Source organism: Carcharodon carcharias, chromosome 3, assembly GCF_017639515.1.
Source record: "Carcharodon carcharias isolate sCarCar2 chromosome 3, sCarCar2.pri, whole genome shotgun sequence".
NCBI classification, from domain to species: domain Eukaryota; kingdom Metazoa; phylum Chordata; class Chondrichthyes; order Lamniformes; family Lamnidae; genus Carcharodon; species Carcharodon carcharias.
In genome coordinates, this window is record NC_054469.1 from 162,807,416 (window position 1) to 162,830,563 (window position 23,148).

Consider the following 23,148-nt stretch of genomic DNA (forward strand, 5'->3'; position numbering starts at 1 on the left):
CAAAGCGGGATGTCAATTTGGCTCATTAATGAGCCACTTGACAGTAATTAATCCTGAGCTCACTGGGATTTAGTGGTGGCTCAGGGATTTGATGGGGGATACACAGCTCTCCCATGCCTCTGAAGGCCACTCAACAAACTCTGTTGGATTTGCCTGAGACCTCAATTGGAGGGTTGGGGTGGGGATGGGTGATGGTTGAGTTGGGCAGGGGGGGACCTTGCTTTCACGCATTCAGCATCTGATTGAGAGACATAACCGGAATTGGGAACCGGTGGGGGAGCACTGAAATGCACCCCCTGCCCCTTTCCCCAACCCTCCTGCTACATGCCCCCCACCCGTCCTGGACCCAACCCCCCAAACCCAGCGGTTCAAGGCGGTAGCTCACCACCGCCTCCTCAAGGGCAGTTAGGGATGGGCAAAAGATACTGGCCTAGTCAGCGATGCCCACATCCCAAAATGAATTTAAGAAAAAAACCCCACCCCACTCACCTGTTTCCTGGGATCCAGTGGCGATTCTCAGGATGGGCCAGAGAAGCCACTGCACTTAGTTGCACTGCCGGCCATGGAGAACTGCCAGCATCTGATTGGTGCGCAGCTCGTGGGGGCAAGATTTTCACTCTGCTAGGGCTTAATTACATAGAAGGCCCAACGCTGGCTAGTTAAGTGCCTGAGAGCATGTAAATCTCATTGGGCCTCCCCCACGGAAGTGACATGGGGCTCCCACTAGCACTCCGACCAATGGGGTGGGATGACGACGACCCCTGTCACCAGCACTTGATCCCGGCCCATGTTTTAGTTGTTGACTTTATGCATTATATTATACCTTTACCTAATTTTATTCCTCTCAAGAAACTAGCGCATTTATCAATTATCTTTTCACAATGCTGGGTTTCTATAGAAAGCGGTTTCTCCACACTTGGAAACTCTAATAGAACATGAGTATTTTAGGAAATGCAATTGGAAGGTTGGGAAACCACAAACCTACTTCAGGCTGGAATAAAAACGGAAGCCAGAATTAATACTTATTTCTTCTCTACCAAACAGATAATAACACAAAGATATTATAATCCATATTACTAATTTCTTATTACTGAAGTTTGCAAGAAGAGAACAGGTCAAAGAAAAACCTTCAGGTCTCAACAGATTCTTTACATATTGATCATAGTCCCCAATGTCTCAAATATCAGCTGTATAGGCATCAGTTCACACAGTATTTTGTTAAAAGCCAAGATGTGAAATTTCCAAGCTAAAACAACATAGAAATTTCAGATCATGTCACAGGCTGATGTAACGCTCATAGAATCATACAACACAAGAGGCAATTCAACCTATTGTGCCTGTGCTGGCTCTATGTTGTTTTCTTTCTAAAATATAGACAAGAAAAATATGACAAAATGCACAGAGCTTACCCTTTATACCAAATGTGAAGAATAACATGATCACTTTGGTTGAAGAGAGAACTGATATTCATAAACCAAGTGTAATGTATCCAAGATTACTGATGACGCAAAGTTAAGTGGGAAAGTGAGCTGTGAAGGGTTTGCAAAGGATCTAGATAAGTCAAATGAATGGGCAAGGACATGACCGATAGAATATAATATGGGAAAGTGCAAAATTATCCACTTTGGAAGGAAAAACAAAAAAAGAAGAATATCTTTTAAATGGTGAAAGATGGGGCAATGCTGCTTTTGAGAAGGATCTGGGTGTCCTTGTACATGAATCACAAAGTAAATATGCAGGTACAGCAAGCAATTAGTAAAGTAAATGTTTGTTAGACTTTATTACAAAGAGAGTAGAGTATAAGAGTGAAGCGGTCTCACTGTAATTGTAAAGGACACTGGTGAGGCTACACCTAGAGTACTTTAGCTAAGGAAAGATACACTTGCCATTGAAGGCAATGCATCAAATGTTCACTCAGATGATTGCTGGGATAAGGGAATTGCCCGAGAAGGAGAGATTGAATACACTAGGCCTAAGTTCCCTGGAATTTAGAAGACTGTGATCTCATTAAAACATAAAATTCTTAAAGGGCTTGATAGGGTAGATGCTGGAAGTTAAGTTACCCCTGTTTGGGAAATTTAGGACACAGGATCAGTGTGTCAGAATAAGGGGTTGGCCATTTAGGACTGAGATGAGGAGAAATTGAACTTAAGAGAGTTGCATGCAAATCTTTGGAATTCTCTAGCTCACAGGGCTGTGGGTGCTCAGCCATTGAACATATTCTAGAGATAGGCTTTTGGATGTTGAGAGAAATAAGATCATAGTGATGAGGCAGAGAGTTGGAGCAGGAGTCAGCCATTCAATTTCTTATGCTCTTATCCACACTCAAACCACACAAATTACTGCTTCCCATTGCTAATACCTTCCCTCAGATTGTAAATGTTGCCCTTCTCCTACGTCTCCAACTCCATTGCCAGCTCCACCTTCCCTCCTGATCACATCCTGCCAGTCACTCACTCTCCTGGTCAACAACCACTTCCTGTCACTACATCCACACCTTTCCTTGTCGCTTCATCGCTTTAAAGGGCTTAGCTGAAGGCCGCTATCAGCAACCCAATCTTGGAGGTCTCTTCTCCAGTAAGCTGCATAGGGACACCCACTAGGTATCCACAGCTTGCAGGTTCGATGATAATGAAGCCTAGTGCCTGAAATTTGGTTTTTCTCAGGTTTATTTAGTCACATAGAAGAGTCACTCTCTGGGCCCCCGCATGGCTGTCCTGAGTGCAAAGAAATTTTTTTGGCCCAAATGTCTTCCACCAGGTTTCACTCAACTTTGCTGGGAATGTTGTGCTCAGTATGCCTGTGAGCTGAAAAATGGCACAATGCCCTGCCTGTTCCAGATGGATATGCATATGCCCTCCCCAGACCTAACTGGAAGGTTTAGCAGGAATCTGATAGCACTGACATTCACAGATACCCCAACCTTTACTGCATGTAGATGGCTAAAATTGACATTGAGTAACATGCCTTTAAGAACAAAAGCACATGGGACAGAATTTTGCCCCTGGCATGTGAGCTCGGTGGGGGCAGACGGGAGTGGTCAGGTAGCCGACTGCCGCCTGCAATCGGGAGCTGCCTCAGAGAGATGAACTGATTTCAAAATAAATATGAAAAGATTTTATAAATGTTATGGAACATGATCCCCTATGTCACATGAGCAGGGACATGTTATTAATGGATGAGGTTTCCAAAAAAGTGCAAAGGCCGCTTGGCCTTTTCGCCTGCCCGCCAACCATAAGTTTAGATGGGCAGAGAAAAATTTCTTTAAATTAATTTTTTAATGGCCTTAATAGGCCTTCTAATTGTTGGCAGGCTCACTACCGACTCCAGCACACGCCTGCCGACCAAAATATCGCGTGAGTGTGCGATGATGTCGGGACACTCGCCCGACGTCATTGTGCGTCATTTTACGCTTGGTTGGATCGGGCACGTGCCCACCCAGGAGCTAAAAATGTTACCAGTAGAATGGAGCAGAAGCGGGCGTAGGTAGTAATTTCTTATTGATTGAATATCAGAATATGTTATAGAGCTGAAACAGAAAAATCAAATTGAATGGAGTGATAACAGCAAGAGCTTATATTTATATAGTACATCTAACATAATAAAATATCCCTAGGACCATTATAAAACAAAATATGACATGAAGTCACATTAGGTCAAATGACCAACAGTTCGGTCAAAGTTGTAGGCTTTTGGAAGTGTCTGAAAGGAGGAGAGGAAGGTAGGGGAGATGCAGGAAGGAAATTCCAGAGCTAGGGTCGCGGCAACTGAAGGCATGACCACCAATGGTGGTGTGATTAAAATCATGGGTGCTCAAGAGGCCAGAATTAGAGGAGTGCAGATATCACAAAAAGGTATAAAGCGGGGCTAGGGAGAGATGAGGCCATGGAGGTATTTAAAAACAAGGATGAGAACTTTAAAATCAAGATATTGCTTGACTGGGAGCCAATGTAGGTCAGCAAGCACTGTGGGGTGGGGAGGGGGGAAATAAGTGAATGGGGCTTGGTAAGAGTTAGGGCGTGGTTAGCTAAGTTTTGGATGGCCTCAAGTATATGGAGGGCAGAATGTGGGAGACCAGTCAGATGTGCATTGGAATAAACAAGTCTAGAGGAAACAAAGACATAAATGAGGGTTACAGCAGCAAGTAAGCTGAGGCAGTGTTGAATTTAGAGGTGAAAATAAGCAGTCTTATTGATGGCAGGAATAAGTGGTTGGAAGCTCATCTCAGGGTCAAATATGACAAAAAGTTGCGAACTGTCTGGTTTAGTCCTGGACATTTGCCAGGAGGAGGGATGGAGCCAGTAGCTAGGGACCAGAGTTTGGACAATGGCTTCAGTCTTCCCAATTTTTAACTGGAGGAAATTTCTGCTCATGCATTGCTATAACCATAAAAAACATTTCTGTACTTGTAGGAGTAAAATACCTCCAAGTAAACCTGGGACTACAGACACGTCGTATTTTGATAACCTGCCAACAAGCACTTGGCTTTACAAAGTGCTTAAAATTTAAATCTGGCATAGATGGCTTACTAATTATACACCCATTTAGCTCATTTGTCTTTCATTTCATGCCAAAAAAAATCATTGCAGCTTTTGCATACAATTAACCTGTCACTTAAAAATTATAATCGTGCTGCTCTTTGCTAGAGTTCTTAGAAGTAATGCAAGCACAGCAACACCCACTTTGATGTTTTGGCAGCCTACCATTTTTAAGCATGACATCTACTTTTAAACAGTCTCTCAGGAGAATCTTGGTAAATATATTAAAATACATTATTAACAACTCCTGTTCTTTTTTTAAAAATGATTTATTTCTAAGTTGATTAATCTTAACAAAATTCTCAGTTAAATATATTTGGGTTGTGTTCCACTCAATGGAGATATCCACTAAAGGTGCCTCGTCTCAGGTTCAACCTCTTCTAACATTAGGGGCAGAATATTGCGCCCAATGGGTAGGCGTGTGCCCGACCCAACCGAAATGACCCGCAATGACATTGGGTGAGTATCCCAACGTCATTGCGCACTTGCGCGATATTTCAGTCAGCGGGTATGCACGGGAGTCAGCAGTGTGCCCGCTGACAATTAAACAGCCTATTAAGGCTCTTAATGAACGAATTAAAATAATTTTTTTTTGCTGCCCAGCCAACCTTACGGTTGGCGGGGAGGTGAATCAGCCAGGCAGTCTTTGGGTTTTTTGCGAAACCTCATGCACGGGCGGGATGAGCCTTCGATCAGTGATAAAAAAATATAAAAATTGTACTGACTCATTTCTAACATGTCCCTGCTCATGTCACATGAGGGGACATGTTTTTAACATTTTAAAATTCTTTACTTTTCATTTCAGAAAGGCAGCCCTGTGCTTCAGGGAGCTTTAACTGCGCGCACCTGTACACTTACGCGAACTTCCGCCTTGCCCACCTTCCCCTCCCCCCATCCCAGCAGCCCTGAGCGCTGCAGCGCGCGATTCATTCTGGCTGCCCGTTAATTGGCCCGCCAGCATGAAACTGCAGTCGGGGGCCAATTACGGGCGGCTGTCCATTTTGCAGCCGCTCTGGCTTGTCTTCACCCGACAACTGGAAAATCCTGGCCTAGGGCTTTAGACCAAAAGGCATGATACTGAAAAATCAGAACTAGATTATCTACAAAGAGACAATTACAGCACACTGACATTGATTCATGAGGGTGACAACAGCAACCACCAAATTAATATGTAATTACCACAATATTCCAATAGTTAGTGAAAACACAGAAATTGGGATTAGCAGGGTCAGGGTCCATATTTTTAAAAACCAGTATGCTCTCTGTTTTACAAACAGAACAGCTGTCCTGTTACTGTAGATATGTGTGTGTGCTGGCTATATATTACTAATAAAGAAACCTTAAAGTTTATTTTAAATTATGGCTGTTAATTAAAAACCTTTCATCAGACCATAATTGTACAATGCAAGAGTGTCTAAAATAGATTTAAAAGACAGCCATAAACAAAAGTTGGATTCAAACAAATTAACATCAGTTAATTAGTTAGGCTTTTTTTCAAAAAAACACACTTCTCATTTTTAAGCAGGCACATAAATAACATGGATAAAAAATTAACTTTAACATAGACACAAAACAAATGGCAATTTGTTTGTCACCCAATATATATTGGGATATAAAAGCCAAGTTGACTTTTACCCTCAACAGTTCTGCAGAGGCCTATAGAGGTGAGAAAACAAACAAGTCCTAGATGAATGCATCCTTTGCTATAAATATGCTGCAGGGTTTCCCCTGGCCTCCATAATTACACTTGTGGCACCCTGGACCAAATTTTGCAAGGCACTGCTCCAAGTGTAGAGCCCTACACTACAGCAGGTCAGAGAATCCGGCCTGCTGCTCTCCAGATCAAATTTTCCAATCCTCTTCCCTGTCCACTGAGGCTCTGTATTATGAAATTTATCTGTATTTATTTTTGCTCTTGTGCCATATTCATACAACATCTACTAATATCCGTGTGGTTTCAATATGTACTCCAGCCAGCTTACAATGCCAGCAGGGCCTACTATTTTCAACCAATAGAAATTGCCTAATCATACCAACACTAATTTACTGCCATTGAGATAAAACTCACTTTATGTATTCAATTCATTGAGGAAATGTTCCGTGAAGCAAAAACCTATAATTTAATGATTTTGCTTTTATAAATGATTTTTTTCCAAAAATCAAATTCAATTACACTGTTAATTGCAAGCTTGTCTTCAAATTCATTAAAACAATAATTTTGTGTTTGGAAATCATGAAGAATTTTTAAAAAACTCATGGCCATTTAATACAACTGCAGTAAACTGAAGAGGTGAACAATGTTCTGTACAGTAAATGATGTAATCAGCCAACTCTGATTAACCTGCATGGGTAGTAATATATTTCCCTGAGTCACCCACCCCGTGTTGAATTTGACCAGAAACGTAGGTTGAATGCTATAACTAAAGTTGTTCATATTGCTGCATCTAAAATTTCTTAATGATTTCCAAAAACAAAGGTGTACTTATAAAAATTCAAAGAAGATTGACTTACCAGTTTCCTTGTAAACCATGTAATAAGTAAAAGAACAAACATATTTTAAAAGGTACAATTCAGAAGCTATTTATCAACTGAAAAGAGCAAAGGGTTACCTTACCCTATTGAGGCCACAAACAGTGCCCTCAGCAGCTGGCATGAATTTTGTTTCACATCTTCGGCCAACTCTATGACACCATAGTGCTTTACAGATATCCTAAGGGATAGAAAATCAATTCCATTACAAGATTTTCTGAGAACATTCACTGCTAGTGAATTATTGTTTTAAACCTTTAGCTAAGGAATAACAAATGTATTTTAGTATCAACATAGCCAAAGAACACAAGTATTTTTTGGAACAGGGAAAGACCATTTGGCCCAATTAAGGCCATCCATCTTTGCTGGATCAACCCCAGCTTCCTATCTTGTCACTATATCCGTCAGTCACTTCTATGCAGAAATGCATCCAGTTGTCTCTAAAATCCATGCACACATGGATCATAGAATGGCTGCAGCATAGAAAGAGGCCATTTGGCCAGCCAAGGCCATGTGGGCACTTTGTATGAGTAATTTAGCTAGTCCCACTCCCTGCCTGTTCCCTCATAGCCCTGCAAATCCTACATTAACTTCAAGACAATAATAAAGACTTCCGTCTAGATTTTCTGCTACTGTGTAGCTTAGACCAAACAGCCTTTGTTTGATTGCAGACACAAACAAATGGTAGAATAGAATGCTTGCATCTAAATTTCCAAGGTCTGCTTATTAGGATAGCTGCAGATGCAGGATGGATTTTGGTAGCACAGCTGCATTGAGAAAGAAGAAATGTAAATGAAACTTAAAGGAATTAAAAGTAATGTACCACAATGACAGAGGGTAAAATCCTGACAGCCATTGCAAAGCCTAAAGGTGCATTTTGTCCTATTATCAGCCTTTGCCAAATCTGGGGAATAAGAGACAGGCAAAAATAAAAGAGAAATAGACCCAATTTTCAGGCACGAGTTTGCAGGTAAATAACAAGGGTAGCTCCAACTTGATAGCTGCTGAAGGTTAGCTGATGATACAGCAGGGCCTGAATTTTTGGGATAGCAGGATCTCGCTTCCCACCATCTGAAGAGTCATGAGTGCCCCACAGCCATTTCATGCTTAAATGAGCATCAATTGGCTGCAGGCAAGACTTCTGCCCCTCACTTGGGAGGAAGTCCTGCCTTAGAAAGCTGCCAGCCAATCTGATCGGCCGGCAGCTCTCCAGTCCATGCAGCAACAGTTGAGGCCCAGGTAAGTGCAAGAGATCCCAGGGCAGGAAGGGTAGGAAAGGGCAGGGACAGTGGGCCAGGGGCACATGAATGGGACAATTTCAGGAGAGGCCAGGAGGGGTGGGAGGTCTGGAGGGCACTGAAACTTAAGGGGGGGGCACGTCCAGTAAGAAGGAGACTTCTGCCCCCCCCTCATCCTCACTTCCCGCCTGAGATGTAGTCCTGTAGATTGTCGGCCTTCCTCCACGCCAGCTCAATCCTCCTGCCAGCCTAAAAATTGAGGCCCGGCAGGAAATGGCCCTGAAGTGGCTAATAATTGGCCACTTAAGGGCCTCAACTGGGGCAAGTGCAGGCTTCCCACCTGAGGCCTTGCCCGCCCCTGTGTAAATTTGCTGTGGGGTCTGGGCAGACGGGAACCTGGAGGGAATCTTGTCCTTTCAATTTCACGGTGCCCCCCCACCCCCACCTAAAATCCTGCCAGTGGGGGAGCATAAAATCCTGGCCTTGGATTTGCAGGAATGGTGGTCATCTGCACCAGTCCATAGCACAATTCTTACAGGTACCAATTCTCACCTATATATATACACATCAGTCCTATGCTATATGGTAACTGCAGAAGTCTTTGGATCAGATGGCATCTTTTGCACCTGGCTAGGTGCTGATCCAGACCTTTTGTAGACAGGTCCCCACAGCCATTTCCTGTTTGATATTATCTTGGCAAGTACACTCAATTAGGAGACATTGGCAGTTGATCATCATGGCATGCCTTCTTTCATGAGTACCACTGAAAACATGAAATATCTTGAGAAGGCACCCCAAAAAGACAGTTTGTGAAGCATTCACAGATCTTTGTGTTGCTTTCAGGTCTGGTGTTCCAGCTTAATTTGGAATAGCGTGGTCTGCACTAATCACATACCTACAACTCTGTCCGCAAATGCAAGTATACAGGCACTAGCAGATCATCATAGAGCACCCCTTTTACAATCTGAACAGCCTGGTATCAGTTATTTGGCCCTCTTCCAAGTATGTCATATAGGAAGATTCCCACATAAAAACAATTTTTCAACAACAACAAATAATTAGTTTACATCAATTGATACAAAGGCTTGAGGGTTGCCAAGTACCAGCAAGATAAAATAAACTTACGGAAGAAAAATAGGTAATAAATGGCTGAAATACATTTACCCGACCACTACTCTGTCCTTTCCATAATATTGCATATACTTACCATTGCTTAGCATCGCTGAATGAACATTTCATATAAGCATGATTTATATCTGACATCCTACACAGCGGAATGGAGCACAGAAGACCAAGAGCAGACTTAAAAAGACTTTAAATCTTGATGGATTTTGACAGCGTGAATATGGACCATTTCCACTGGTTCAAAAATCACATTGATTTTCTATGCTGATTTGGGGATTTCGGAATGGTACAGTACAGTACAGCTGTCACATAATGTGATTGGAGCTCTACTGTACTTAATAAGTCTGATAACATGACCTCAAAGCACAACCAATAGGTGGAATATCATTGGCTGTTAGGGCCACTCACTTTTTAATACAGAATCAATAAGAGAAGCTGTGACATGAAATGTGATCCATTATCAAAGTTATTGATTTATGGTAACGGAATAATCTTTTCTATAACACAGTATTCTATTACATTTCCCAGTGGGATAAAATAGTGCATGAAAGCCATAAGTAATTTTCCTTAATTATTATATATTCCTTTATCTACATATCAGACTCATCTTTTATATTTGTTAAAGCTCAGGATACACAAGGAAATGGTAGGCAATAAGTAGTAGATTGGTGACAAATATGTGGGGTTATGGATTTTTTTGCAGCAGTGGGGGATGATGGATGTGCTTTGATTAATAAACATTTAGTTGCTCAGATATGATTGGTAATTTAACAGATTAGGCTTCATTTAAGCCAACCATTTGATAATCTGCTGTTAGATGCTTGAACAATGATGTTGCCCCAAGGCACAAATCACTTTCAGATTCATGCCTCATTTTATTATTTGATGCATCAGCATGACTCAGACTTGCAAGTCGACTTCTCACATAGCAGAGAGATTTTGGGCAGATGTGACATTAATTCCCAGTTCCTAATGGTTGGCACCTCGTAAAGGGAGATGAATTGTTCATTGTGGAGTACAACCGAAGGCTGCTTGTTTACAGCAAGACAAAAACTGTTGACTGAAGGAACACCCAGATTCTCTAATAATGCCCTAGAAGCGTTAGTGGAGAAGTAAGAAGGAAGGATATCATGTTTCCACCAGATGTGAGAAAGGTGTCCTGCCAAACAGCGATGGAAGGATTGTCTGAGCTAACGAAGTATGTATATGCCAGAAGATTATACCCTCTGATCCAGAAGGAGTATAAAAAGAGATCAATGGCTTGACATAGACTATCTAGTTAAGGCTCCTATTTATTACTGCTATCCTGCATCAGTTTGTTCTGACAGTATCAACAAAAATATTGACACCGCCCACTTCACATTCGTCCCATCCAATCATTGCAACGGCCTTCAGCGGCCCTCCTCCTACTGCTGTTTCCATACTCTACCAGTTCCTCCTTATGCAATTACTTCCCTTGCACAAAACTAATGTTTCTTCACAACACAAAGCTTACATAGGATCACATACAGATCTTCAGCTCACTTCAATGTGCCATGCACCAACACAATCAACATTCCTTTCGCAGGATAAACTAGCACATAATTCCAGGGAGAACCCCTGCACAGGAGGAGGTACTCCTTCATTTCACAATACTGCCAGCTGCTAAAAATGCTTCTATGGATATCCTGGACAGGGAGAGCAGGAACATTTGTACAGAGCAAGGCAAGAGGATTCGTACCACAGAATGTTGGCTCTGCAACCATCCATTTCCTTTGTCACTTAACTATCCTCCTCCCTCAATCTACTGATGCTCCATTGAGAAAGTACTGTTTTGCAACACTATCACCTCTAGGTACTAACCATTTTCTCTATTCTCTCTTTCCAGATCCTGATGAAGTCCAGGGACCATTGGCAGAAGAAGTGGAGGAGGGGAAGAATCTGCAAGTGAAGATGCACCATCACACTCTTCTCTTACAAGCACTAGCTTGTAAATTGGCATCACTCAACCTTTAGGACTTGACTGAGAGTTGTCAGAGCTGAATGAGGCAGAACGTATCAAAGCCTAAAATGTTGCCAGCCTCTTAACTGATCTACAAATCAATTTACTCAATGCTTGCTTAATATAAATGTCAGTTATCTGTAGGCTAAAAGGATGCCCGTATGTGCCATACAGCTTTGCAATGGAGAGACTCCGTGGGTTGAAATTGGGATGCATTCCACCCATTTCTTGGACATAAAATAACCACAATATTGACAAACTTAGCTCTGGGACAGCCTGGAGCCCAATCTGCACATGCATTCAGGCCACTCATAAAATCTCAGACGTATTTTTCGCGTATCCCCAGCAGCCACTGAAAATGGGCTGCCTATTTTAGGTCCCCTTGTCAAAATTGGTGGTGACGAGGGCAGGAACTAGGTTTTTCAACTTGGTATTCTTTAGCTTTTCCTGTACCTGCCAACAAAAGACAACTTTATTCATTTTTTTAAAAAATTCAGAAGTCAGTGCTGTAAAGCTGTGGCATTTTTTAGTCAAAAAGTATTTTGAATGATTTAATTGATTCACATTTTTTTAATTGATAGGCTCTCTACCTCATTCAAGATTGCTTGTGGATTTTGCTGGTCATACTGGCTATTTTCATAAGTCTTTATCCCCCAGCAGTTTTCTAACTATTTTTCTTATTTGTACGTCCTCTGTCTCTTCAATTCTTATTTGCTGCCATTTTATTTTGGGTCACTTAGTAAAAGTGTTGCAATGGAATTGTGATGGCAGAAATATAACAAGCAGGGAGTGTGAGCTAGACATAATACAGCATACATTGTAGGTAAACATTCTCAAGGAAACCTGATATTATGAATCACAATAGGTATTTTTAATAAAAGTTTCTGTGAATTAGGAAGCATTCAATTCATTAAAAAATAAAGATTGACTGTAGGAACAACGTTTAATTCAATGAGCTGTAACAACACTTCAGGTTTGTGAGGTTTCTTTGAAAGCTTTTTTTCCATTCAAGATACTGATAATCCTTACCAATTAATTCTGGATTACAAACTAAATCTTGATCATCCAGTGGGTAATTAACAGAAAAAAGGTAAGTTTCTGCTCAATGCCAACAAAACAATTAAAATTCAAGAGCATTTTCTTGCCTTTTTAAAATCTAGCCTGCAGAGTTTGGCCTTCTCCCCAAATTGCCACTTGCATTGTGTATCGGCATCATAGAGTTCTCCTGGCAGCTTGTCCGGGTATCTGTACTCCTTTGCTGGCTTTGGTTCATCAACAAGACAAGTTGCCTGGGAAGTGCTGCATACAAGTGGTTTAAAAAGATTAAATGCTGCAGTCTCTGCAGTACTTACAAAACACTAAAAACATTTTACCAGTGAAAACTTTGTTTCAAAAAGTAAAATGCGTGACAATTGGACACAAGATCATCATGCTTTGGTGAAGCACTGAATTAACATTTAAAGAAATCAAACTGACAACCATTGTTATAGTTTTAATTTCTCCACTCCCAAAATGCTAAATTGTGCAAAATACTTTAACTCATTATAAAATTCACAATAACAGTAATCTTGTGATATTAGAATCTTCTAAATAGGTTTATACTAAATTCAAATGTAGTTTGATTCTCATCTACTCCAAAAATTAAGCTAAATATTATGTTAGCAAGCAATCAACTGGGGAAATGTTTACATCCACTTTAAAGGCTTTTTGCAACATTTTGTTTTGTATAATAGATGTGATAAAATAGTGCAGCTAGAGACAACTATAAGATAGGCCTGGAAAAACTGTTAAGGCATCGTCATCCAACAAGCATCCTACCCCTCAATGCCAGCACCAGCAACCTTATTTAATCAATGATGGACACGTCTGTGTTTAAATGTGTGTGTACAATGGCAAGGGTTCCAATTTTATAGTGCATAGTGAAATGCACAAACTGTACATTCATTGCCATATACAAAAACAAATTATGCCAGATACTTTACAGTCAGCACTTAGGGGTAGAACAAATTTTATACCTCAACTTAATAAGTTATTCAAGAAAATGTGGATTTCACCTTGTATGTCTCATGATTTGTAATTCCAAACCAGTGAAGAAGATTAAATACATTATTCAGCATGTCACAAATCTGCTGGAGTAGTTACATCCCTCATACAGAGATAGGCCACTGGTTAACATGTGCCAAACAGATTATTTGAATGGACAAGCTTTGGTTTGGACCCAAGATTCTTGGCATCTGTGCTATCTTTTCTTTAGCAATTGTACATGGGAACTACATACCTATAGGGGCAGAGTTAAAGCTAGCTGGAGATTCTTGGCACTATTTGGAAACTCACATTAATTTATTCAAGAGTCCCACTTCAGGTTTTAAGGACAAACTACTCAGTTAAGAGGTGAACATATAATAACCGAAGTGCATTAATAATTCAGATTTTTGAGTATTTTACTCATATATTTACATTTAATCACGTATTTATACAACATCAAATTCATTGCTGGAAGATGAATCATAGTAATCACATAATTTCGGAGCATAATGATAGATTAATAAAGTGTTTAATGTCCTGTTTGATATGAATGTTGCATAATCCCACACTAGTACTTAGATACCAGTATAAAATCAGTTAGGAAAGTTGTAAAAGGAAACTACATTCTAACGACAAAATGAAAATAGTAAAGATGCTGGAAATCTGAAATGAATACAGAAAATTCTGGAAGTACTCAACAGGTCAGGCAGCACCTGTGGAGAGAAAGAGAGGTGAGTATTACTCGGTCCTCTGGTAGAAAAGTTAGCCTTGAGCCAAACGACTTTAAAAAGGGCTGTCCCACAGCAATATGAATCTGGGGGCAGCCATTATGAGTTAAGCGTGGGACTTCTGCCCCTCACGGAAAGGATGTCCCGCCCGTGAGAGGTGACGGGCGATTTGATTGGCTGGGAGCTGGTCCCAGCAGTGCCAGAGTTCAGTAGTGGCCACTGCTGGGACTACAAGGAGTCCAGAGAAGCAAGAAGGTGGATGGGTTTTGGGTCAGGAGGGATCCCTAGGGAGTGGGGAGGGGAATGGGGTTTAAGGGGGTTGAGTTCAGGAGATCAGGGGTGAAGGCATAAAAGAGGGTTTCCCTCAATGGGCACAGGGCACTTCTCCTGTGGAGGTACCCCCTCCCCTTCCTTCCTGCCTTTAGCCTAAGGTTGTGAATGTGCGAGCTGGCTTTCTTTATTCTTCCTTCCCCACCCACCATATTATGGTGGCGGAAGTGGACTGAGACCCTTAATGCCTATTGGTTGTCCAGTTAAGGGTGTCAAAGGCCTAAGGGTGGGTGGGCTGTCTGACACCTTAACCACCCACTGTAGTATGGGGGAACAGCTCAGTGATGGGCAAGCCATTCATCCTAATTTACGTGGACCCTGCCTGCAAGTACATCGGCGGGAGGCTGTAAAACTCCCCCCAGAGATGATGTTTCAAGTTGATGACCCTCCATGTGGACTGATTATATGAAGAATTTTCTGCTTTTATTTATGTTAAAAATGCAGATGGGGTCCTTGGTTTTATTTATAGAGGAATAGATAGAAAAAACAAGGAATTATGCTAACCTTTAACAAAAGCTAACTTGTATTACCTTACAAGGTCAGTGTTGATAGTGGGGAAGATAAACTTTAACAATGAATGACCCATTTCATAATCTCCATTAGCATTTTGGGTTACTGAATCAAGCTGAATTTTCAGCTCGGCGGGTGGGTGTGATGGGACCCCGACCGAGATTTCACGACCAATTAACAGCCAGCCAGCATGAAGTGTGCACTGAAAAGCCCAGTGCTGCCAGGGTGGGGGCAGGAGGAGGGTGGACGATGATGTCAATGCGGGCGAATGCTGACAGAAAGCTCCCCGAAGGCACAGCTGCCTCAGGGAGCTGAAGACCTGAAATCCCGGAAATAAAGTTTTTGTTAAAGTTTTTTTTACACCAGCGTAAAATTCAGCCCAAAGAGTTGTACTGAAGGTAAAATAATTACTTTGCATTTCTGTTTGAACATCTCCAAACATGCCACATTGTTATAGAGATGGGCGATAGGGGTTAGAAGCTTCCTTTGTTTGATTTATCTGTGTACTTCCGCTGACAGAAGCAAGCAGTTCAGATTGGGGAACAGATACAGGCAATTGCAGTCTTTGGTTTTGGTGTAGACTACAGCTCACTGGAGTGGAGAGAGCCAGGAAGAGATGATTATTAGTCAGGCCAGCACTTTAATCAGAGAAAATATGAACTTGTTCACATCATGGAATGTGGGTGAGATTCAAGCTCAGTTTGGATTTCATGAGGGAAAAAATAGCAGGAAGATGTGCCTAGCTTGTGGCTAGAGGAAGACATCAACAGTGGTCTTCACAGAAACCTGTGGCAGAAAGCAGTCAGCAGAGTTAGCTTGGAAAGCTGTGGGGAGTATCAGCCAGCAATCAGAACATAGTCTTGAAGTCTTAAAAAGTTAGAGGGTCGCTTAGCCAAAAAAGCTAATGGAAGAACCCCATAAACGTCTTACCTTGCTCATTGTCCTGTCAGAGTGTCACAGAGAAGCAACATAAGCGAATCACAGGGAAGCAGCCAGGTTCTATGACCAGGATCTGGAGCTCTTGGTCCATGAAGTTGAAGACCAGAGGGAGAGATGTCCTCTATGTGATGGCTGGAGGGATACCCTCTTTGTAACAGCCAGAAGGAGGGATAACCTCTTTGTAATGGCTGGAGGGAGGGATACCCTCTCTGTAACAGCTGGAGGGATACCCTGATCCAGCAGGGAGAAGGGACCTCTGGCTGTTCCAAAGAAAGCTTGACAGGACATTGGCAGCACAGCAGGGGAATATTCACCATCTTGGATTCAGTGTCACAAGCGGTTTCACGACCTGCTGCGTTCAGGCAGGGTCAGTTGTTTGATAGAAACACACAGTTATCTCTGTGATGGGTGTCAGCTGCCTGACACATCAACTGGAATCCACTTGGCACGTACCTCCCCTCTAACAAGGATGAAAAATGGACTCTTGTATGTCCCAGCATTCCTGGGCTGGCATGTGAATGCCCAAAGTGACAGAGTATCAAACTGATGAGGCTGGTCCCTGGATGTCAGATTCAATGTCCTTATATCCCTCTGTATTGTTTACTTGCAGGAGAAGAGGGATCCAAATGCCTGGCCCGGGAGTGGGTGTGTGATCCTCAGGGTGATTCATGCCATTGAGGAGAGGGTCATGGATGCCCTCTGAGGCCAATATCAGAGATCACAAACACCCACTGCAGCTGCTAAACACGGTATTATTGGCAACTTTGAGCATGGCCTCATTGGTGGGGTTGATGGTTATTCAGCACGGGGGAGGTGGAGTGAGCAGAATGGGAACTTGGTCCATGGTTGAACATGAAGGAAAGTTTTCGGGCCGAGGGTGCAGTTAATATGGCTGTTCGAGCAACATGTATGCTCACAGTGACCATGGCCTACACTAATACCTCCAGTTGTGTCTCAAACAGAACCCATCGCAATTCACCCACGCCACACAGAGCCAGCTCATCCCTCAGCATCAGGAGGAGGAAGTGGTGTCCGAGGATGAACCGTCATATCTGACCAGACCACACTCCACCAACACAGATACGAGTACCTCGGAGTGATGTATCGCGTGTGCTGTCAGTGGCACAGGGTGAAGGGCACCACACCCAAGTTCAGGAGGTGGTGAGGATGGTGTGTGACTTGGAGGGGAACTTGTAAATGGTGGTATTCCCATGCACCTGCTGCCTTTGTCCTTCTTGGTGGTAGAAGTCACAGGTTTGGAAGGTGCTGTCAGAGGAGTTTTGGTGAGCTCCTGCAGTACATCTTGTAGATATTCACACTGCTGCTATTGTGCATCAATGGTGGAGGGAGTGAATATTTAAGGTGGTAGATGGGGTGCCAATCAAGTGGGCTGCTTTGACCTGGACGGTGTCAAACTTCTTGAGGGTTGTTGGAGCTGCACTCATCCAGGCAAATGGTGAGTATTCCAATACTTGTGCCTTGTAAATGCTGGACAGGTTTGGGGCGTCAGGAAGTGAGTTGCTAACCAGGTGAGTTCGGCCCCAGCTGGAGTATTGCATCCAGTTCTGTCAATTCACTTTAGGAAAGATGTGAAGACATTGGAGAGATTGCAGAGAAGTTTCACAAGAATGGTTCCAGAGATGAGGAAGTTCAGTTATGATGATGGGTTGTTTACCTTGGAGAAGAGAAGGCTGAGAGGAGATTTGATGGAGGCATTCAGAATTATGAGGGGTCTGGACAGAAACTGTTCCCAGTCATGAAAGCACCAAGAACAAGAGGACACATTTATATAGTAATTGGAAAAAGACGCAAATGCGACATGAGGAAAAACTTTTTCATGCAACAAGTGCTTCTGGTTTTTAATGCACTGTTTGAGAGTGTGGTGGAGGCAGATTCAATCAAGGCATTCAAAAGGGAGTTAGATTGTTATTTGAAACCGAAGAATGTTCAGAGTTATAGAGAGAAGGCAAGGGAATGGCACTAAGTAAATAGTGGATTCAGAGAGCCAGTGCAGACACAATGGGCCAAATGGGCTCCTTCTACAAATGTAACAAGTCTGTGAATCACTGCACCACCGAGGAAAATTAAAGATAATTCTGGAGGGCTGTGGCAGACCTGTGGATTGGTTCCTATAGAAGTGAATGAACCTTCAAGATTGTTAGAATGTATAAGGGAATTCTTGGGGGCAGGGAACTAAAAAGTAGAACAGAGTTCATTGCATAAGTCTTTATATGCTTCAGTGTTAAGTTAATTATGCTTGCTCTGTTTAATTCTTATTTGCAAAAAAGTTTGTTTTATATTTAAAAATGTGAAATCTTGTGGCATAGTTCTGTCTGTTAATCACTGGTTCTATAGGTTGCTCTTTAAATGCTAAAAGTCCCTAATAGGATTATATTCACTGCTCACAATGCAGTCTCCTCTACATTGAGTGGACTAACTGTAGATTGGGTGATCACGTTGCTGAACATCTCCACTCAGTCTGCAAGCGTGACCCTGAGCTTCTGGTCACTTTCCATTTTAATTCTTTGCCTCACTACTAACACCGATCTCTTGATCTCCTACACTGTTCCAAGGAAATTCAAAGGAAGCTCAAGGAACAGCAACACCTCTTTCGAATAGGCAACTTTCAGCCTCTGAACTCATCAATTTCAGATCATAACCACTGCTCCCATTTTTTCAAGTAGCAGCTGCTAGTAATAGCCATTTACAGCTCCTGCACACCCATCTTTTGTCTTTGAACTTATTGCATTACCAATCGCTTTTGCCTTACACCATCATCCCTTTTGCCATTTATTCAGTTCTGCTTCCACCCTATCACAGAACTATCCTTGTGTCAGTGTTAGCTGTGGCTCAGTGGGTATTACTCTCGTCTCGGAAGCAGACAGTCGAGGTTCAAGTTGCATTCCAGAGAATTGAACACAAAAATCTAGGCTGACACTCTAGGCCAACAATGAGGGAGCGCGGTACTGTTGGAGGTGCCATATTTCGGATAAGGCATTAAATCAAGACCCTGCATGTCTGCTCTTTCAAGTAGACATAAAAGATCCTAACGCACTATTTCTAAGGGAGGGGAGTTATCTTCAGAGTCCTGGCATATAATTATCCTTCAATCAACATTACAAAAAAAGAAACACATTATCTGGTAATTATCACACTGCTGTTTGTGGCAGTTTGCTATGAGCAGATTTGCTACTGTGTTTCCTACTTTAAATGTACTTCATTGGCCATAAAGTGCTTTGCTATGTCCCAAGGTAGCGAGCGGCGCTATATTAACACTGATCATTATTCCTTTTTGCCCCTCCTGCCCAACAACCACCCCCCAACTTCTTAACTTGCCTCTGCTTGTTTAAAAACTACTAAATGTCCAATTTCTTCCAGTTCTGACAAAAGGTCATTGACCTGAAATGTCAATTCACTTTCTCTCTTCACAGATGCTGACTGGCTGACTATTTCCAACATTTTCTGTTTTTTATTCTATATTCTAAAGATACAAAGTCTTTCAAAAATACTACACCGGATTCAATAACCAACATACATACTAGCATCTAATCACGCATATCAACACTTATTCAGAATGCACACACACAAAAAATGATACCATCTTACTCAGCATGTACAGACACAGAGCACAAGATGGAGGGAGCTTTTGTTTTGAACTACAGCATAAACAGACCATCAGCAAATGTTGTCCAAAGTATGGCAACTTCCAGAGATAGTGGGTGCTTCAACGTAATAACTGCATATTTTAACACAGAGCACTTTCTTGTTCCTATAAAGTAAGGTTTACTCAAAAATTAAAGTTGACTTGCAATCAAGGTATGTATTTATATAGTGACTATCCATATCAATATGTCTAATTACTTCATGCATAATGGTAATGGTCTGACTTTGGCTCTCAGAAGGGATCCTTGGCAGTCAGGAGTGTACATCAGAAATTCAGGTGTGAAATTAACTCAAAATCATGCTAATGCCTCCAAATTTCTATTATGTGCCTCTAAGTGTCAAGGCTTCCTTGCGACAGTTCAAAGTGAGACAATTACCCCATCAATGAATTATTGCAAATCTACATATGGATTAAGTTAACTCAGGCTAATTCTTTGTAGAATACAAGGGTCTAGACATGCTGTTTACATGTATTAAAACATGCAATAAGTCAATTCTGTACCTCAGAAACTTATATAGATATTGCCGACTGCAGGCTGACCATGAGAAGACCCCATTGTGGCCTGCAAGCGTTGGTGACATGATATTGCCCTCTGACTTCTTGCATACATTCCCTTCTCCATCATGAATCATACCAAAACTGGAAGGAAAAATGGGAAGTTTAGTTAAAATTTAAATAAAGATTTTTCCAAAACCTTTGACATTAGGACATCCATAGTAAATGTAACAGATAAGAATACAAAGAAGATAGAATAAATCTCTAAACACCAACATTGACTCCTTGGTTCAGAGGAAACATATATCAGAAGAAAATATATTAATTAGGAAACAAAAATGCTTAGTCAAAGGTTAAGTTTCACTCAATTTTAGACAAACAACAGGATATAAATAAATATAAAAACAAAAAAACTGCGGATGCTGGAAATCCAAAACAAAAACAGAATTACCTGGAAAAACTCAGCAGGTCTGGCAGCATCGGCGGAGAAGAAAAGAGTTGACGTTTCAAGTCCTCATGACCCTTCGACAGAACTGTCGAAGGGTCAGGAGGACTCGAAACGTCAACTCTTTTCTTCTCCGCCGATGCTGCCAGACCTGCTGAGTTTTTCCAGGTAATTCTGTTTTTGTACAGGATATAAATGTTCAGCTTTTAAAGGCATTATTGTTGCGTTCTTTGTAAAGTATCAGATTTTATTTTATTCCTTCTAGTTAAACTTAGCACCAAAACACACACTTAGCTCCTAACAGAAGAGTTTAAACATCCAATTACAACTGCGGTGAATTGAAAATAATGGAGGCACATTACTGTACTTAAATCAAACGTATACATGAACAGTTTATTTCAAACAAAATGCAAATTAAAATGGACTTCCTATGTTCAATGCCCAAAAAACATACGGGATAGATGCAAAAGAACAGTGAACAGTACTAACTGTAAACAGGAAGTTAGATACATTTACCACACCTGAAACAGATTTTAAGTTTCAGCCGGTTTGAGGTATAATTTAGGCTTGGGCTTTAGTACATAATGCACAACAGTAAACTGACACCGTTTTGTTACTGCCCAAGATTAACTAATACTTCTTTTTTGAGCATTTTGTTCTCTTGCTCTTTCTTGGGTCTTACTGGAAAAAAACATCACCACAAGTTATAGAGCTGAAAGGGCAATCTCTGAACAGCAGTAAGTTATCAACTTGTTTGCTCTAAAAACATATTTTCAACTAGAACTTAATCAGTGGATTGTAGTCTTCTAAATGAATGTTGACAGGTTATGCAATTCTGTTTACTCAGGTGTCAGAATTTATTTCAGTGAATTATATTAGTTTCTTTCTAGATTGAAAGTAAAATTCCTAAAAGGCAAATGGCTTTTTTAAAAACCAGTTTGAAAAGAAAGCCTGATAACAAAAGTCTGTCAGCATTTTTCATTTTTGTTGTGTGCTACACACGCTTTAATTTTGCTGTTAAGAATGAACTTCACAAAAGCAACAGAAATGTTATATTCCCTTTCTTTTCACTACTAAACATATCTTCATGTTTCTGGAAGTAATGAAAGTTACCCATATATACAAATATGACCAGCACAATAAAACCACTCATGAGGGAGGTTAACCATTACATTTACAGGATTATTAATTTTAGAAACACTTCACACTTTTTAGCTATCTTGTGTCTTGTATCAACATGAACGAAGGATAACAGACTGGGAGCAGGGCAGAAATTGCAAATGTCAATACGAGGTGGACGTTTCCTTATGGTTTAACAATCGTGTAGAAAACACATCATGTAGTTGTTCATGAGACAATGTGATTTAACTGTCAGGAATGCACTCTATCATAATTTTGCACATGTAAAATTGGTGTCCTGTGTTGTTAGGTGCTGCAATGGTATCAGTTATGGTTCAATAGTGGCACTCCACCTCTGAATCAGAAGGTTGTTTATTCAAACTACACTCCAGAGACTTGAGCACAACATCTGGGCTAATACAAGTTGCAGTTCTAAGGGAGTGCCGCACTGTTGGAAGTGCTGTCTTTTTGGATGACATGTTAATCCAAGGTCCATCTGCCCTCTCAGCTACATGTAATAAATCCCATAGTGTTCTCCCAGAGTTCTCCTTAGTGTCCTGGCCAATACTTATCTCTAATGCAGATAATCTGATTATTATCACATTACTATGGGATCCTGTGTGCAATTTGGGCTGCCATGTTGCCTACCTTTTCAAAGTACTCAATTGGTTGCAAAGCATTTTGGGATATCCGGAGGTCACGAAAGACACTGCATAGATGGAAGACTTTTTATTCTTCGGAAGCATTTGTCATTTAGAGTTGCACAAGACAAGCAGCACTCAAGTTTTGCTGTGTTTCAAATGGGACACTGGAAGATTTGTCATTTTTTCCCCACACTCATGTCTTAAATGTTTTTTGTGACAATTGGAGTTTCCTGCGCTGCAATTGTTAATTATTTGCCTAAAATTCTGAAAATCCCTCTTTTACCACCCCCCCACCCCAAGTGGAGGAAAAGCAATGAGGGACACCAACCAGGTGAGATTTCACATAAAGATCAATGCCTACATCCTACTGTTACTCTTTAACCCACATATACAGCTAGAGGCAATGTGACAAAAATAGAAATCAATTATCAATTGGCTTCTGTAGTGCAGGTGAAGTATACTGAGGGCTAATTCTGCTTTCTGTTGGCTGTTACTGCAATGTATGCAAGTACGCATTTTGACCTAATGGGGCAAAAGTCAATTAATATTTTTGTGTTGCTATCAAACAGAGGGAGGATTAATGCACTTTGATTGATTAGAGTGTCATCTGTAAAAAGCTATTGACAACTGGATCATTACAGTACTAAATCAGTTTCATGTTTAATCTACCTATTGTTATGAAGTGAATAGCTGCAATAAATACAAGCCCCAATGTGAAAGACTTCCACTCAGTGGAAATGGACCAATAGGATGTTGGAAATCACAGTGAAGTACTTGCTTTTCCTGCTACTGATCCTTCAACTGCCACTTTTATTGGGGCCTTCACATACATGGGTGT

The 23,148-nt window shown here is 41.3% G+C and overlaps 1 protein-coding gene across 1 annotated transcript in view; it reads right to left on the bottom strand.

The window, feature by feature from the left end:
• The window catches only part of LOC121276052 (A disintegrin and metalloproteinase with thrombospondin motifs 16), a 332,665-nt gene that overhangs the window by 195,912 nt on the left and 113,605 nt on the right, over nucleotides 1-23,148 (bottom strand). The window contains exons 8-10 of the mRNA XM_041183997.1: nucleotides 20,109-20,246; nucleotides 12,557-12,710; nucleotides 7,153-7,248 (exon numbers count right to left, since the gene is read on the bottom strand). Coding sequence (XP_041039931.1) covers nucleotides 7,153-7,248; nucleotides 12,557-12,710; nucleotides 20,109-20,246 — 388 coding nt within the window. The remainder of the gene's footprint in view (nucleotides 1-7,152; nucleotides 7,249-12,556; nucleotides 12,711-20,108; nucleotides 20,247-23,148) is intronic.